At 36.4% G+C, this 15661-nt stretch overlaps 2 protein-coding genes and 1 long non-coding RNA gene across 7 annotated transcripts; 2 read left to right on the top strand and 1 right to left on the bottom strand.

Moving 5' to 3' along the window:
- The first annotated feature begins 106 nt into the window (after nucleotides 1-106).
- LOC149725388 (ubiquitin-fold modifier 1) lies at nucleotides 107-1422 on the top strand. The gene is made up of 4 exons (XM_089892564.1): nucleotides 107-316; nucleotides 399-455; nucleotides 713-810; nucleotides 1146-1422. Coding segments are annotated over exons 1-4 (261 nt in total). The 5' UTR covers nucleotides 107-314; the 3' UTR covers nucleotides 1250-1422.
- Nucleotides 1423-1747: 325 nt separating this feature from the next.
- LOC149725387 (ankyrin repeat and LEM domain-containing protein 2-like) lies at nucleotides 1748-11150 on the bottom strand. Of its 5 annotated transcripts, none has more exons than XM_089892483.1 (14): nucleotides 10888-11146; nucleotides 10433-10490; nucleotides 10027-10086; nucleotides 9578-9698; nucleotides 8946-9152; nucleotides 7981-8207; nucleotides 6130-6247; nucleotides 5589-5833; nucleotides 5294-5471; nucleotides 4667-5061; nucleotides 4129-4315; nucleotides 3511-3621; nucleotides 2829-2960; nucleotides 1748-2528 (listed from the first exon to the last, which is right to left on the bottom strand). In XM_089892483.1, the coding sequence occupies exons 1-14, from the start codon at nucleotides 11095-11097 to the stop codon at nucleotides 2378-2380; spliced, it is 2400 nt and encodes a 799-aa protein (XP_089748609.1). In that variant the 5' UTR covers nucleotides 11098-11146; the 3' UTR covers nucleotides 1748-2377. The 5 variants fall into 5 exon arrangements, with proteins under 5 accessions (XP_089748609.1, XP_089748611.1, XP_089748612.1 ...); XM_089892485.1 differs by having other exon boundaries at nucleotides 4129-4300; nucleotides 10888-11143; XM_089892486.1 differs by lacking the exon at nucleotides 2829-2960 and having other exon boundaries at nucleotides 10888-11150.
- A 919-nt stretch (nucleotides 11151-12069) lies between these two features.
- LOC149725386 (uncharacterized) lies at nucleotides 12070-13110 on the top strand. The gene is made up of 3 exons (XR_016386500.1): nucleotides 12070-12220; nucleotides 12686-12789; nucleotides 12861-13110. It is a non-coding gene; the product is annotated as an uncharacterized LOC149725386 (long non-coding RNA).
- Nucleotides 13111-15661: the final 2551 nt, after the last annotated feature.

Raw genomic sequence — 15661 nt, 5'->3', positions numbered from 1 at the left:
ATTTTAATAATTACTGTATAAATAAAACTATTTCTTTATTATATGTTAAACTTTTTTGTGTGCAGCATATGGGGAATACATGTTGTACACCCCGCAAAGTTAAATAGGAAATTGCTCCATGACACACGCGTGTCTGGTGTGTAGCTTAATTATGTACGAAAGATAAATTTACCGTAAACTGCTTACGTTTGTTGTTACTTAATTAGATAATTGGCTACGTTTTTGAATTATTTTGTAATTATTTAGTGCACTTTTATACTGCAGTAAACGTCTCTTAGCTTCTGTTGCTGTAACGGGCCTAAACTCTGTACAAAATGTAAGTTATATACGAATTTTTGACCATTATACATTAAAAGTAACAACAAGTGTTATTTATTGTAATAGTTTTCATTTTTCAGGGCAAAAGTGACGTTTAAGATCATCCTTACATCAGACCCGAAGCTTCCATACAAAGTGTAAGTGAAATATTTTAATTATAGTTTAAAATAAAATCATAGCATTAGCACATTCTGCAGTTACGCTCAACTAATATTTCAGTTGTCAAACATAGGGAACCTCATTGATTAATGTGGTGAATGCAATATACTTTGGCTCTGCTTGTTTGTATAGACACCTAACAGCAGGCCATTTAATTGTTGGTCTTAAATTTAATACACAAGTTTAACAGTCTAACTTTTCCTTCAGTTCTAAATTTTAAAATTTACTTTTTCAGTTTAAACGTGCCCGAACCGACCCCATTCACAGCCGTGTTGAAATTTGCCGCAGAACAATTTAAAGTCCCAGCTGAAACGAGCGCTATCATTACTAATGGTGGGTTTGATATTTAACATGAGTGGCCAGGTCTATAAAGTAGGTTCGGGTTTCAGGTGTGTCTCACTGAAGACCCACCTTTCTCTATTATTGAGTGTCCATAAACTGCCTCTGGGGTCTAGATGGTAGCACCCTGGGTGTTGGGAGTAATAAACCTACATCCCAGGCCTCAGGTGTGCTTTTCTAAAAACCTTACCCTTATGAAATGCTAAACCTTTCATCCCAGATCTGCCTCACAAGCTCACCCATATATAATCTCTCTTATTGAGTCTGTTAACTTTAGGGGTATCTATATGGTAGGAACTACATACTAACTCTTTCCATTATCTCCACAGATGGCATCGGTATTAACCCAGCACAGACAGCTGGCAACGTTTTCCTTAAACATGGGTCAGAATTACGATTGATACCTCGAGACCGAGTTGGCTTTCATGGCTGACTTGTTACTATGTCAATGAATTTTATCATTTTTTAAATATTATTGTGGTGTTGCAGAGCACACAGATTGTTGGTGTTTTTGGATTTGTGTGCAATAGATAATTGGCCGAATTTTCTTGAATGATTTGTGCAGAGATTTCTGGGTAAAATAAAGTGGTTAATATGAATGAGAAATTGAGAATGTAACTTACTTAGAATGTAACGACCTTGTGTATTGAAATTGAGGCAATAGTTGTTAAAACACAAGTATTCCGATTCATGCACCTTGTGCTGCTTACAAGTTACCACGTATGTAACTTTGTGCGTGAATATTTTTTATATAACCGACAATTAGATAACTAGAATCCACTGGGTTTAGGTGATTGCCGTTGAGTGTCCTGTCCAATAACGTCTGCCTGCTCAACAATAGTGTAACCTCATGCATATTGGCTAAAATAATAGCAAGCGTTTAACTCCTGCCAGTTGAGCCTTTGAGCTGCTGTATCTGTAAAAGTTCTACTTTTTACAAGAACCTATAACATATATTTAAATACATTATAGTGCATGAAATAATGCATTAAGAAACACCAAAGACAACTCGAGGGCTGCAGGTGCCAGACCTTGGGTGGTAGGGTGAAAAAGCGAACCCTGGAAATTTCTGCAACATATTAATCAGTAAACATAACAACCAATAGGTTAGATTGGTTTCGTAGGATTGTGCGTCTAACTATCCCTGCCTCCCCTGCATTTTAAAAGTGTGGCGCCTATGACATAGAGAAAAGTTTAAACTGTAAATAGAACACAGTGTGGGTGGAACTCATAAAGAAACGATAACAAGTTGAATAAATAGTTTGAGACAGTAATTTTTAAATGCTGCAAACATGAGAAATGTTCCATAGCCCTGCCACCATTATTGCTTAATTAACACCCAAAGCCTCTACATTCACCTGGATATTGTGACAATACCCAATAAATGCCACCGGTCACAATATTTGCACAAATTCAGTTATACCGACATGTTAAAGACTGAAGGTGGCATTTATAAATCGCCACCGTGAATTTCTAGCTCCAACGTCAATTAAAGGTAATGCCCTTCTGTATTAATAATGCCATTGGAAAAATTTAAATTCTATAACAAGAGTGAGGTATATTAGATTGCAAGCTTAGATTTGGTGATTGGTTCTGTTGCTAGTGGGGTCCTTGGCCTTGCAAGTGGGCTGGCTAGCCAAGTAAAAGACACAGGCGTGCCTCGCTGTGTAGGGAGTGGGGATGAATTGGAAGAACGTTTTGGTGTTTTCCATCTAAAGTAGAACAGGTTACATATGTATTATATATGGCTGAAGTACTATTGAGGCTTACTAGGGGATCTGGGTTTCAGCCAAAGTTGGCCAAGAGAATAGAATGTGCGTATACAATGTTAGGACAATAGGGCAACTCTGACCTAAATCCCAGGTCGCATTGCATGCCACACTGTAGGACCTCAACCATATAGAACATACTATAAAATGTTAATATTTTTTGTATTTGATTTATAAAAAGGGTTTTGGTCTTATAATTAAAAAAACTCCCACCCCCACAAGCACCCCCCACACATTACAAACCTCTGCCGGTCAGTTTCCGAGTAAGACAAAACACTTTTCATCCATTTCCAAGTGTGTGGAAACTCAACCGAACTAACTTCTGCGTTTTCTATCGCAAGAATCACATCACGGTCAACTTTACTTGGGGCTGAGCTGGAATTACAAAGTTTCGTTTTCGTGCTCAGCTGAATATAAACATAGGGTTTAGACCAGAGTTGGTTCATTACCCCAACATTATATATGCACATTCTATTCTATATGGGTGAGGTCCTACAGTGAGACATGCCATGGGACCTGAGATTAAGGCCAGAGTTGGCCCATTACCCCAACATTGTATATGCACATTCTATTCTATATGGGTGAGGTCCTACATTGAGGCATGTCATGGGACCTGGGATTTAGGCCAGAGTTGCCCATTACCCCAACATTGTATATGCACATTCTATTCTATACGGGTGAGGTCCAACAATGAGGCATGCCATGGGACCTGAGATTAAGGCCAGAGTAGGCCTATTACCCTGTCCCCGAGGTGCTACAACCTATTACTGACCACTGGGTTGAAGCAATTTATGTGTTAAATGTCATACCTAACGATACACGTCAATCTCCAGAATCGAACCCAGCATCCTCAAGTTACAATAGGCCGAACCACTGTACCACAACGCCGAACACCCCTTACATACAAAGTTACAAACTTACTCACCCAAGTATAAACACATTGGATTGAGGATTGTGTAAAGACTCAGGTGTGAACACGTCATCAGATATGGAGCTTGCTATGGAACTGGTGTTCTTGTCTCCAAGCACCGAGTAGCTGTGGTTGTCCATAAGAATAAACTTTACATTAAACCAGCAATGGGTTTCTGCTAAGCCAAGCAATAAGTGTTAATATACACAAACAATTAAAGTGTAAAAATACCAACCCTAAACCATAGTTAAAGTACAAACAAAACTAAGTCGCAAATTAGTTTATTCAAGTTTTAAATTTGTGGTTATTTGACACAATGCAATTCAGTTTTAAGATTTCTAGATCGTTTGAGGCAAACAAAGTTTTACAGTTTCATGTGACACAAGCAAAAAAGTGAAAATCATTCATTAGTTTTTGTTAATTAGAAAAGCCAGCTGTTCCCTGTGTGCCCTGAACATGAGGTCTTGTTGGATAACGGACGAAACGTCGAAAGTACGCTATGTGTTTATACCAGATGAGCTGCTATTCTATGTTCGTGAGGTCCAGCATGGCACGCCATGGATCCTAAGATTTGGGCCAGAAATGGCCCATTACCCCGGCGCTAATAGACTAATATACGCAACACAAACGCACCTTAAGCTTTTATTCACAACGTCATCGTTGGTAAGACTGGGTTTCGGCAACCCTGGTTGGGAGTTCGACTCCTTGCTGTCACCGTGTGTAGATCCAGCATCCAGTTCATCAAACTTGGATGTTAGGTTCAACACAGGATTGGTGGGTGGTTTGATTGGGGTGCTGTATGTGGCTGTGGGGTGGGGGGCTGTTAGGTGTAGTAGTGCATGAAAGTTAGTTATTTATCCTCAAGTGACCGGAAAACAACAGTCATAATAACTTGTGTGTTCTGAAAGTCGTTATAACACGGGTGTTCTGTTTCATACACCTCATACCCACTCACCAGTTACCACGTATGTAACTTTGCGAGATAGTTTTTATGCATGGCTTACAATTTGGACAACCCATTAGTGACCACTGGGTTGGAGCAATTGCAGTTTAGTGTCTTGCCCAAGGAGCTAAACATGAGTGTATGCATCGTAGCTGGTATAAATCGTTATGCGTTGGATAACTTTTATTAGAACATTAGACTGTACAATTACGAATCTTAACAACTGACCTGGGCTGTTGAATCTGTTGTGCAAGACATGCAGAGGCCTCAGCGGGGTTAAGTTGACAGTTTTGTTTCTTTCTTTAAATGGAGTACCAGACGTTCGTTCCAGGTTCCCAAAATCGAATGAATTGGAAAACTTGGAAAGTTGTTTTCGCCGATTTTTCATCAAACTGTCGCGCAGAGTGGTCATGTGATGGGCATGCTCCACTTCCTTTACAATTGCATTGTGGGTAGGGGTGGATACTTTCCACCAATCATGACGCAGCATTTCATTTTCTTTATTTGACTTTTGTACCTCCGTCCCATCCACTTTAAGCTCATCGAGTTGGGAACAAAGGTCGTTGAGTGAATCATTGGGGGAGAAGATGGAATTATTCAATCCTGATGTATGGGACTGATATCTGCATAGGATGCATATGAATAATTCAATTCTGCCACATTTTTGTGTAAAAAACATTGACTTTATAAATGATTGGTAATTATTGAAACTTTCAGAAGATGTTGCAATTATAAGTTAATAGCAAACTTAATAGATCAGATATACTTATACATCATAATATGTAGGCTTCATTACTCCTTGTAAAAGACTTGTATAATATCTACTTAATATAACACAAGTGGTTACATCCTTACCGTTCAGCTAAATATTCCTCCAGCAACTTTAACCCATCCTTAGTAGTGAAGTCGGCATAATTTCCAATAAACTCCCAAAACTCCATCCAAGGAACTCCAGCTTTTCTTGCGAGCTCCCTCCCAATCCTCTCGTCTCCTTTCTCCATGTCCGATCTTCGGATGTGGGACATCCGTCTTCCTGAGGAAACAAGTGATGTGAAAACGGATAGTAACCTCTTTTACACTGATGATGATAGTAACTTGGTCCATCATCAGTGTAAAATAGGTTACTATCCACCAAGCAACACATCCTCACCTTGCATCATCTTTCGATCTGGTGTCATCCAGTTCTTCTTCATCATCTTTGCATCTTCGCTGCTCATCGGACCAAGAAGAGCGCTCACCACGAGAATCGGCTTCCTAGGGTCCGGATGTTGCTCCTCCTTACCTTCCAGCATCCCATGGAGGCAAGGATCTCCTACCATCGCGGGCTCCGAGTTGTCATGGCAACGCATCAATGGAACATAGTATTGGTCACGAAGAAGAGACAAAATTTCTTGCCTGGGTTTAAAGAAATAAATTTGGAATGCAAACTTGTGTTTTATATGTGTTGGGATGTGAGGTCATATAGTGGTCTCGTGATTGATGACATCTTTGACCAATTACCCCAACATTGTATATGCACTTTCTATTATATAAGGGTTGTATGTAGGTTTATTACCCCAACACCCAAGGTGTTACCATCTTTACCCCACTAAGGCAGTTTATAAACACTCAGCAATAGAGATTCCTCACAAGGAGTCACAACTTCCGATACGCGATTAATACACCCATTTATACATAACACCTTAACTTACTTAACACTCTCGGATTTATTGCTCGCCCTCGTACAAACAACATCAGCCGGTGTTTTGTCGGATTTGTTTTTCATTGTTTTGTTGCATAATGGATGGGAAACGAGTTCAGCTACAACACCTGGGGATATATAGGCTTATAGTCGTGTTTATTGTTTAGTATTTGCATTGGGATATCTTGTTTAATACTTAATGCACTGATACTGATTAATGAACTAATGGGAATTATATAGAACACAGAGGTGTAGTGGTTAGGCAATTGCATTGTAACTGAAGGATACAGATTTTGATGCAGGCACCAATACTGAATACTGGCAGGGGTATGTGTCCGAACACACCTAACTGATAGGGCAGATAGGTGTATGTGTCCTAAGATTCTTAAAAGACACTTTTCCAACTCAGTGGTCGGTAATGAGCTATAGCACCCGGAATGTTGGGTAACAGCTTAAAACCTATAACATGTTAGCTGTAGGGCCACACCCAGATAAAGTAAAAATATAATCACTACACCCAAAACCTCTAGATATGTTCGCGGGCCTTGGCATGCGAAATTTTGAAAACTCAAGTTTATAAATTTATTCGAACTCATTCATAAATTGTGCTAATTGGTTCAATTTTTAAAGTACACTAGTGTCAATATACACTAGTGTGTTAATATATACTAGTGTGTTAATATATACTAGTGTGTTAATATATACTAGTGTGTTAATATATACTAGTGTGTTAATATATACTAGTGTGTCAATATATACTAGTGTGTTAATATATACTAGTGTGTCAATATATACTAGTGTGTTAATATATACTAGTGTGTTAATATATACTAGTGTGTTAATATATACTAGTGTGTTAATATATACTAGTGTGTTAATATATACTAGTGTGTTAATATATACTAGTGTGTTAATATATACTAGTGTGTTAATATATACTAGTGTGTTAATATATACTAGTGTGTTAATATATACTAGTGTGTTAATATATACTAGTGTGTTAATATATACTAGTGTGTTAATATATACTAGTGTGTTAATATATACTAGTGTGTTAATATATACTAGTGTGTTAATATATACTAGTGTGTTAATATACACTAGTGTGTTAATATATACTAGTGTGTTAATATACACTAGTGTGTTAATATATACTAGTGTGTTAATATATACTAGTGTGTTAATATATACTAGTGTGTTAATATATACTAGTGTGTTAATATATACTAGTGTGTCAATATATACTAGTGTGTTAATATATACTAGTGTGTTAATATATACTAGTGTGTTAATATATACTAGTGTGTTAATATATACTAGTGTGTTAATATATACTAGTGTGTTAATATATACTAGTGTGTCAATATATACTAGTGTGTCAATATATACTAGTGTGTTAATATATAATAGTGTGTCAATATATACTAGTGTGTCAATATATACTAGTGTGTTAATATATACTAGTGTGTTAATATATACTAGTGTGTTAATATATACTAGTGTGTTAATATATACTAGTGTGTTAATATATACTAGTGTGTTAATATATACTAGTGTGTTAATATATACTAGTGTGTTAATATATACTAGTGTGTTAATATATACTAGTGTGTTAATATATACTAGTGTGTTAATATATACTAGTGTGTTAATATATACTAGTGTGTTAATATATACTAGTGTGTTAATATATACTAGTGTGTTAATATATACTAGTGTGTTAATATATACTAGTGTGTTAATATACACTAGTGTGTTAATATATACTAGTGTGTTAATATATACTAGTGTGTTAATATATACTAGTGTGTCAATATATACTAGTGTGTTAATATATACTACAATCGTCAAACATACTTACCGACAAACCCAAACTTGCAAGCCATATGTAGTGGAGTCTCATAGAATCCTTTCTCGGGTGTGTTAAAATACAAATCCAATATATGATGAAGCCTTGATATATTTTCATGAGGTGAGGATATGTTGGTGTACATCTTCTTTTGGAAGTCAGGGTCGGAAAGTGTGGAAATAATTTGTTTCACCATTTCTGGTTGATTGGATCTCGCAGCAATGTGAAGTGGATTGTATCTGAGGTGTAAAAGATATTGGCATGGCAACCTATGTGTTTTGATTCTATTCTATATGGGTGAGGTCCTACAGTGAGGCATGTCATGGGACCTGGGGTTTAGACCAGAGTTGGTCCATTACCCCAACATTGTATATGCACATTCTATTCTATATGGGTGAGGTCCTACAGTGAGACATGCCATGGGACCTGGGGTTTAAACCAGAGTTGGCCCGTTACCCCAACATTGTATATGCACATTCTATTCTATATGAGTGAGGTCCTACAGTGAGGCATGCCATGGGACCTGTGATTTGTATAGAGTTTAGTCATTACGCCTTTGGGTAGCATCATATAAACACACTCTTTAGCCAACAGGTCTTTGAAATGCATATACAATACGGTTATTCTGCAAAACGATGAGACAGGAAACTATCTTATGCACAGCTGCTTGTACTGTAATGTTCCTAGTAGGGTGATTGCGCAACAATATGTCTGCTCACCAACGCTTTGTTTGTTCAAATGCGAGCTTCACTGTAGTATATATAAGGGTGGGGAAGATGGGATACCTTTTCATTCTATTTCCTTGTCCCATTTGGTAGTAAACAAAGAACATTCAAAGATTTATAAAACTGTATCCTTAAGCCTCCCATAGATCGTGGGTAATTGTTTAAAACGCAGTCAGGATATTTGGATACCATGTGCATAGCTATAGTGCATACCACTTAAACATAATATATGAAGCATAACAACTCATATACCTTGTGTTTGGCTTGAGCAATACTGGCCCATCACCAGAGTTGATCAAATACCTCGGGTTGTTTTGAACAAGTTCATCAAACTTATTTGAATCGTTCGACTCGATTGCTTTCAATAGTTTGTTGAGTTCCGCTTGTTTGAGGGATTTGAAACTGTTTGGTTTTTCATAAGATATTTCATCATTGTGGGGTTGGGTGGTTAGTAAGTGCCTGTGGATGGTTTGAAGTTGTGTTTATTCTATATGGGTAAGGTTGTATGATGAGACATGGGGACTTGGGACTTAGGCCAGTGTTGGTTCATTACCCCAACATTGCATATGCACATTCTATACTATATGGGTGAGGTTCTACAGTGAGGCATGCCATGGGACCTGGGATTTAGGCCAGAGTTGGCCCATTACCCCAACATTGTATATGCACATTCTATACTATATGAGTGAGGTTCTACAGTGAGGCATGTCATGGGAACTGGGATTTAGGCCAGAGTTGGCCCATTACCCCAACATTGTATATGCACATTCTATACTATATGGGTGAGGTTCTACAGTGAGGCATGTCATGGGACCTGGAATTTAGACCAGAGTTGGCTCATTACTGTATTTTCTAATCAATGAAAATATAATAAATTTTCTCACCCATTTAATTTTTCATATTCTTGAGCTTTTTGTTTGTTTTCAAACTTCATAAGTCGGCCATTTTTATTTTTCGATAAAAATTTTAAAGCACTTATTTGGTCACAGAATATTTCCATTTTCCCTGCATAGGAACAACAAATTAAGTTCCACAGCTAAAAATTCTACTGCAAGGAAGTAAATTAGGTCTAGAAACAACAAATTAAGTTCTACTGCCGAGTGCTGACAGAAAAAAAAGTTACAGAAAACAGAAATTCGTCTACGATAAAAAATTTGAAAAAAAACATTAAATTTTTGAACCAATAATTTAACTGCCATATGACAAGACAATTTCTAACATTAATGAACTTTTCTGCTCTTAAAATTTGCTTCAAAAATGGTTTAATCACTTGAATGGGATTAAAAAGTTTGAAAATCACTTGTACATGCTTAGAATGATAAGATTAACTCACTGTCACGTGATTCTTCATTAGATTGGAAAACAACAAACACTGGCGACGATGGATCTGCTTCTGTTTTAATATTGGGTTAGTCAATATGAGAATTTATAATGTTAAATGTTAAATACATTTTAGGGGTAATGGGCCGTATAGGTTATAGACCAACTATGTACTTAACCCCAGGTTATCTGCTCTACATTACTACTCTAATGGGCCAACTCTAAAACCTAGGCCCTATGCCTTGCCTCGCTGTAGGACTATACTCATAATATGTATTATAAAAATAAAAATAATTTTAACAATGTAATTATAAATACCCGAGTATTAAGCACTTAAGCAGCCTACTCTACATAAATGATTGTGAAATAACCCTGTTAAGGTTTTAAATACAACATTACATAACTAGCACTGTACTTACCAATGTTACCATTATCTGCTACACAAGTAATTTCATCACTAACTAGGTTGGGAGTGTCCTGTAACATATGTAATACAACATATTAAATGTTGTAGCATCTTTCTATTCTGTATGGATGAGGTCCGTGGGGACCTGGGATTTGGGCCAGACTTGGTCCATTACCCCAAATCAACATGACTTTTCTATATGTCTTACTAGTTTTATAAACTAAGTTGGAAGTATTAACATGTTAATTGCAGGATATTATTAATATGTAATAGAATGTTTTTATGCAAGCAGTAAATACATAGAGTGGTCAATTGGTATTTTAAACAAAAGTAAACAGATTAAAAAATGAATAATTGGGCAACATTAGTGTTAGCAGTCACTAATAGGTTGTAAAAACTAAGACATGACACACTCCAGTATTTATAAACAAAACAAGAAGGTTTTAGTATGCAGATTTGTTTAAATACCTCAGTAGCACACCCGGTGTCTTGGAATAAAGATCTTCGTTTGTTTGCGAGTTGTTTATGATATATTTTCCTTGTGGAAGGGGTTAATGGTGCAAGTGGTATACCTGCCTCTTGTAGTTTATTACGGAGTTCCTCATCAGACAGTTGGATTATATCAGCAGGTATACTACACATTATGGGCCTACTGTATAGGTTCTGTATATATTTCATAGTTAAATTATTCTATATAGGTACATGTTAGCTTATCCACACACTGCAATAGCTTCAGCAACTCGACTGTGGGTATGGGAGTGGCAACCATGGATAATTCACCCAAGTTCCAACCCACGAGGGTATAAATGACAAAACCAACCAAAAGTCATGTCTGCTTATCCACACCCTGCAACATCTTCAGCAACTCGACTGTGGGCATGGGCGTAGCAACCATGGATAAGTGAATAAGTCATGGATAAGTCACCGTAAATAATAGACATTACGTATACCAAGTTCACTTCATCAGCGCGAATTTTAAATGATTTCGGGAAAATAAATTTCTCAAACTTGTCCAAAACAGCGACACCTATTAGCTGAAATATCTTTGGTCAATAGTGGGGAGTAAATGTGACTTTGTGACTTCATATATACCTAGTCCTAAACATATGTTTAGTAATCTTTGGTTAGTTGGTGCAATGATTCTTTTTTTTAACAAGACATAACATTAACACGAAATACACTTTCTTGTTTGTCTTCAACGCGGTATATTATATGCCTGCGACGTGGCAAAGGAGTTAGCGCGCCTGCCTCCAACCCACTAACGAGATAACGTGATCAAGGCCGCCACTGCTACCGTTGTGGGCTAATGTGTCCTTGGGCAAAACACTTACCGTCAATTGCTCCAATCTAGACGTCACTAGCATAAAAACATTTAAATAGTTATACCTACAATGTATAGCCTACAAAGTTACATATATACATATGAGAACTGGTAAAGGTTTACGAAACAGAGTTGTCGGCCACGAGCGAATAAAGCAAGTTAGATTCATTCATGCATTCATATGGGCAACCCAAAAGTAACCACTGGGTTGGAGCAAAAGTATTAGTTTCGTTAGAGTAATGTTTAGCAATTTAGTTGGAGTGATGTTCAGCCACGCAGCCATTTTACGCTTAAGCTGCAATATGGTTATTCTGTAAAACGATAAAGCAGGAAACAATATAAACAGTTCTACTTATGCCCATTTTGTTGCAAGAAAAAACATTAATCTGTTTTGCATTTTCTATGTACCGTTTTCCTTTGGTGCCTTTATAATTCAATGAGAATCAGAACTATTCTTTACTTTCGTGAAAGAAAACGACGGTAAGAGGTGTTTTGTATGTAGCAGTGTATCTATTGTATTACGGGGTAAGACGGGATACGGTTAACACCGAAATCCCACATTTCCCAATCGTGTTATTTTAAATTAACAACACTTTAACCAGGATTATGTGATTGTGTAAAGGTATGTTTGTTTATTACCGAATGGGACGATTAAAGATAATGTCTCATCTTTCCCACTTTATGATATATTCTAACTTTGCATATGGGTAATATTGTAAATAACCGTGTAATTAATTGTAGCAAGTGTTTTAATTATGAAATAACGTCGTCTAACTTGACGAGTATCACAAATATAACCTTTTTCTTATTTACCCGGTCATTCAATTCCTTATTCCAGAAAAGACAGTGAGAAAAAGCCATGGGGTGTTTTAATTAAACTTTAGTGGTGTGTATAGGGTATACGTACTATTTTACTTAGATTATTTAGCCCGTGTTTTATCACAGAAAATGAACAAAGCTTTACTTATCGTGTTGGTGTTTGGTCTTCTGTTGTGTGCGCACTCTGCAGAGGGGTGGCGACGAAGAAGAAGCGGCGATTCCGCTAGAATGTAAGTTTTATTAAATAAATAGCGTGACTGCTAAACCCATGATATCTAATATATACACTTACTTTTTACAGGCCAATCGCAGCACAGAAAAACGACATTATGCGTGCGTTATATGTACCAGAGAGCAAAGCTCTAATGGATGGGCACGAATAATTTAAACATTAAGATAGATGATATCGGTCAAAGAAACACCGAGTGGTCTCACTGCTGCTATTGTGAGTCCAGAATCAAGCAAACACCCTGACTTTTCAATGTGTTTAGACAATTATGTTTTCATCTGTGGAAAAAATAAAATATAAAATAAACAAACTTGTTAAGTTTTGTTTGCATTTCCTTTTGTGGGAAGGTGTAAAATAGCTTTTATTAATCTTTTAATACATTTTTTGCGAAATAATATAAAAATTGTCCTTATTAAATGACTAAAATGTCACTGGTCCGTTTAATTAGTGCAAGTTCGCTATGTCCACAATATTCAGTTCACTATGTCCGCTACGGCCGCTACGTCGGCAACGTCCCAAAAAAGGGTCCCAAATTTCACAAATTACCCGCTTCTAGGTCTTGTTTTTGACTTTTTTCAAAACAGAAAACAAATTACCGATGTGTTTTAAGCTTTCAAACCTTTAAATTTGTTTTTAAGTCCAAGCTTTACCTAAATTTACTTTTTACGTAACATTCTATTGGCTGTAGGAATTTTTTTTGTTGGGGTGTCGGGAGTGTATTTGTATAACTAAAAATATATACGCCTGGTCCCTTTTGTATAGAATACATACATTTATTACTTAACTGCACACATTTTGGATACAAAACAAATGAAGAAGCATTGTGTGAAATACAGTTCTATTTTCTACGCATTATATCTGTCTCGTCCACATTTATAAAAATTAGCATATCACAAAGCCACATTATGTTTGACCAGGTGACCTAGTTTAACTCACAGATGTAAAAAAAATTTTGCACTAAATAGTAAAACATGTTATTGTATGATAACAATGTATTAAATCAATTAACAGGTACAATGCATTTTTTGAATGGTAATACCCAACAAATTTAGTATTGGACAAAATAAAACGGTGATTTAAGATTGGCATCGGGATTCACATTTTAAAAATCTAGTGTGGATGGCGTGATTAAATGCATTTACGATCACAGCTTGAAACATAAACAAACCTCATTGAATAGTATGATTCGAGTATGGTTTGGGCCTGATTGTTTCTATAGGCTAGACACTCAACAGCAGGTTAAAATTTGTGGTGATCTGTAAAACTTGGGCCAAAACACTTTATCTCACAATTATTTTGAAAATTGGGGTGACAAGGCACCCCGGAACCCCTAAGGACGCCTATGAATAGTGGTACATAAACATGATATGGTATTATACAACTGTATAAACAGTTCACATAGGAAATAACATTAGCACCAAATTAGGCTTAGTGAGCACGTTTGAGGTAACCAAAAACGATGTAAACCGATGTTAGCATTTTGACAGATTTGTGTTCCAGACAGTGTTTCCGCTATGTAAAGTACACGAGGAAAGTAATCGTTAATTAATCGCTAATCATGCGGTTTTAAATCTGAAAATTTAGTACAAAAATTATAAATATATATTACAATTTATTTTCAATCAAGAGAATAAAGAATAAATGCTAGAATTGGGATTAAGATAAGTGCGGAAAATAATCGCCCTATCAGCAACAACAACAAAGCCAAGAACAACTGTTCGACGAAAAAGGATCTATATGACCACTAACGTGTTCAATAACGTGTTCAACAACGCCAAGAACAACTGTTCGACGAAAAAGGATCTATATGGTCACTAACGTGCCCAATAACGTGCCCAATAACTATTAATTGCAGTAATATTCAAGTATATCTACAAGTAGGAACACTTTTAAGGTTGATTTAGAGTATATTTTTGTATTTACAAAGAACATTCAAGGAATTATAGAACCATATATTCTCACGACTCTCATATTATTCCGTTGGAAATTGTTTGGATATAACGAGCTAAACGTGTCGATCTTTTCCCACTTTACTATATATTAATTACAGTGGTACCTTATAACTACACAAGTGTATCTACATCATAATAGCATGGCACAATTTAAAGTATAATAAACCACTTTAACGTCAAACTGTGTTCTACAGAAGCCGTACAGGAAGAACTCGCCGACGACTTTAACCCAAGGAGTTAAGATTGAATTAATTAACCGGCAAATAAAATAAACGGATATTTTGCTTACTTGCTTTGATTTGTTGCTAACTTTGATTTGTTGAGTTGGCCCATTACTCCAACATTGTATTTTCACATTCTATTCTATATGAGTGAGGTCCTACAGTGAGGCATGCCATGGAACCTGCGATTTGTATAGAGTTTAGTCATTACGCCTTTGAGAAGCATTATATAAACACACTCTTTAGCCAACATACAGGTCTTTGAAATGCATATACAATATGGTTATTCTGCAAAACGATGAAACAGGAAACAATCTTATGCACAGCTGCTTGTACTGTAATGTTCCTAGTAGGGTGATTGCGCAACAATATGTCTGCTCAACAACGCTTTGTTTGTTCAAATGCGAGCTTCACTGTAGTATATAAGGGTGGGGAAAGATAGGACACCCATAGCACATAACATCTAAATATCCTGATCGTGTTTTGAACAATTAACAACGGTCTATGGAAGTCGCGTGGATACGGTTTTTATATTTTTTTGCATATTCTTTGTTTATTACCAAATGGGACAAGAAAATAAAATAAAAATATGTCTCATCTTCCCCCACCCTACTAGATAAACGCAACTTTAAAAAAGAACAAAAAAATTCACTTGTACTGACGTATGTAAGTATCAATTATAACAAGTTTCAAATATAAC

This window comes from Ciona robusta, chromosome 14 (genome assembly GCF_009617815.1).
Source record: "Ciona robusta chromosome 14, ASM961781v2".
Lineage (NCBI taxonomy): Eukaryota > Metazoa > Chordata > Ascidiacea > Phlebobranchia > Cionidae > Ciona > Ciona robusta.
Note: the sequence above shows the minus strand (reverse complement) of the source record. Positions and strands in the feature narration are given on the sequence as shown.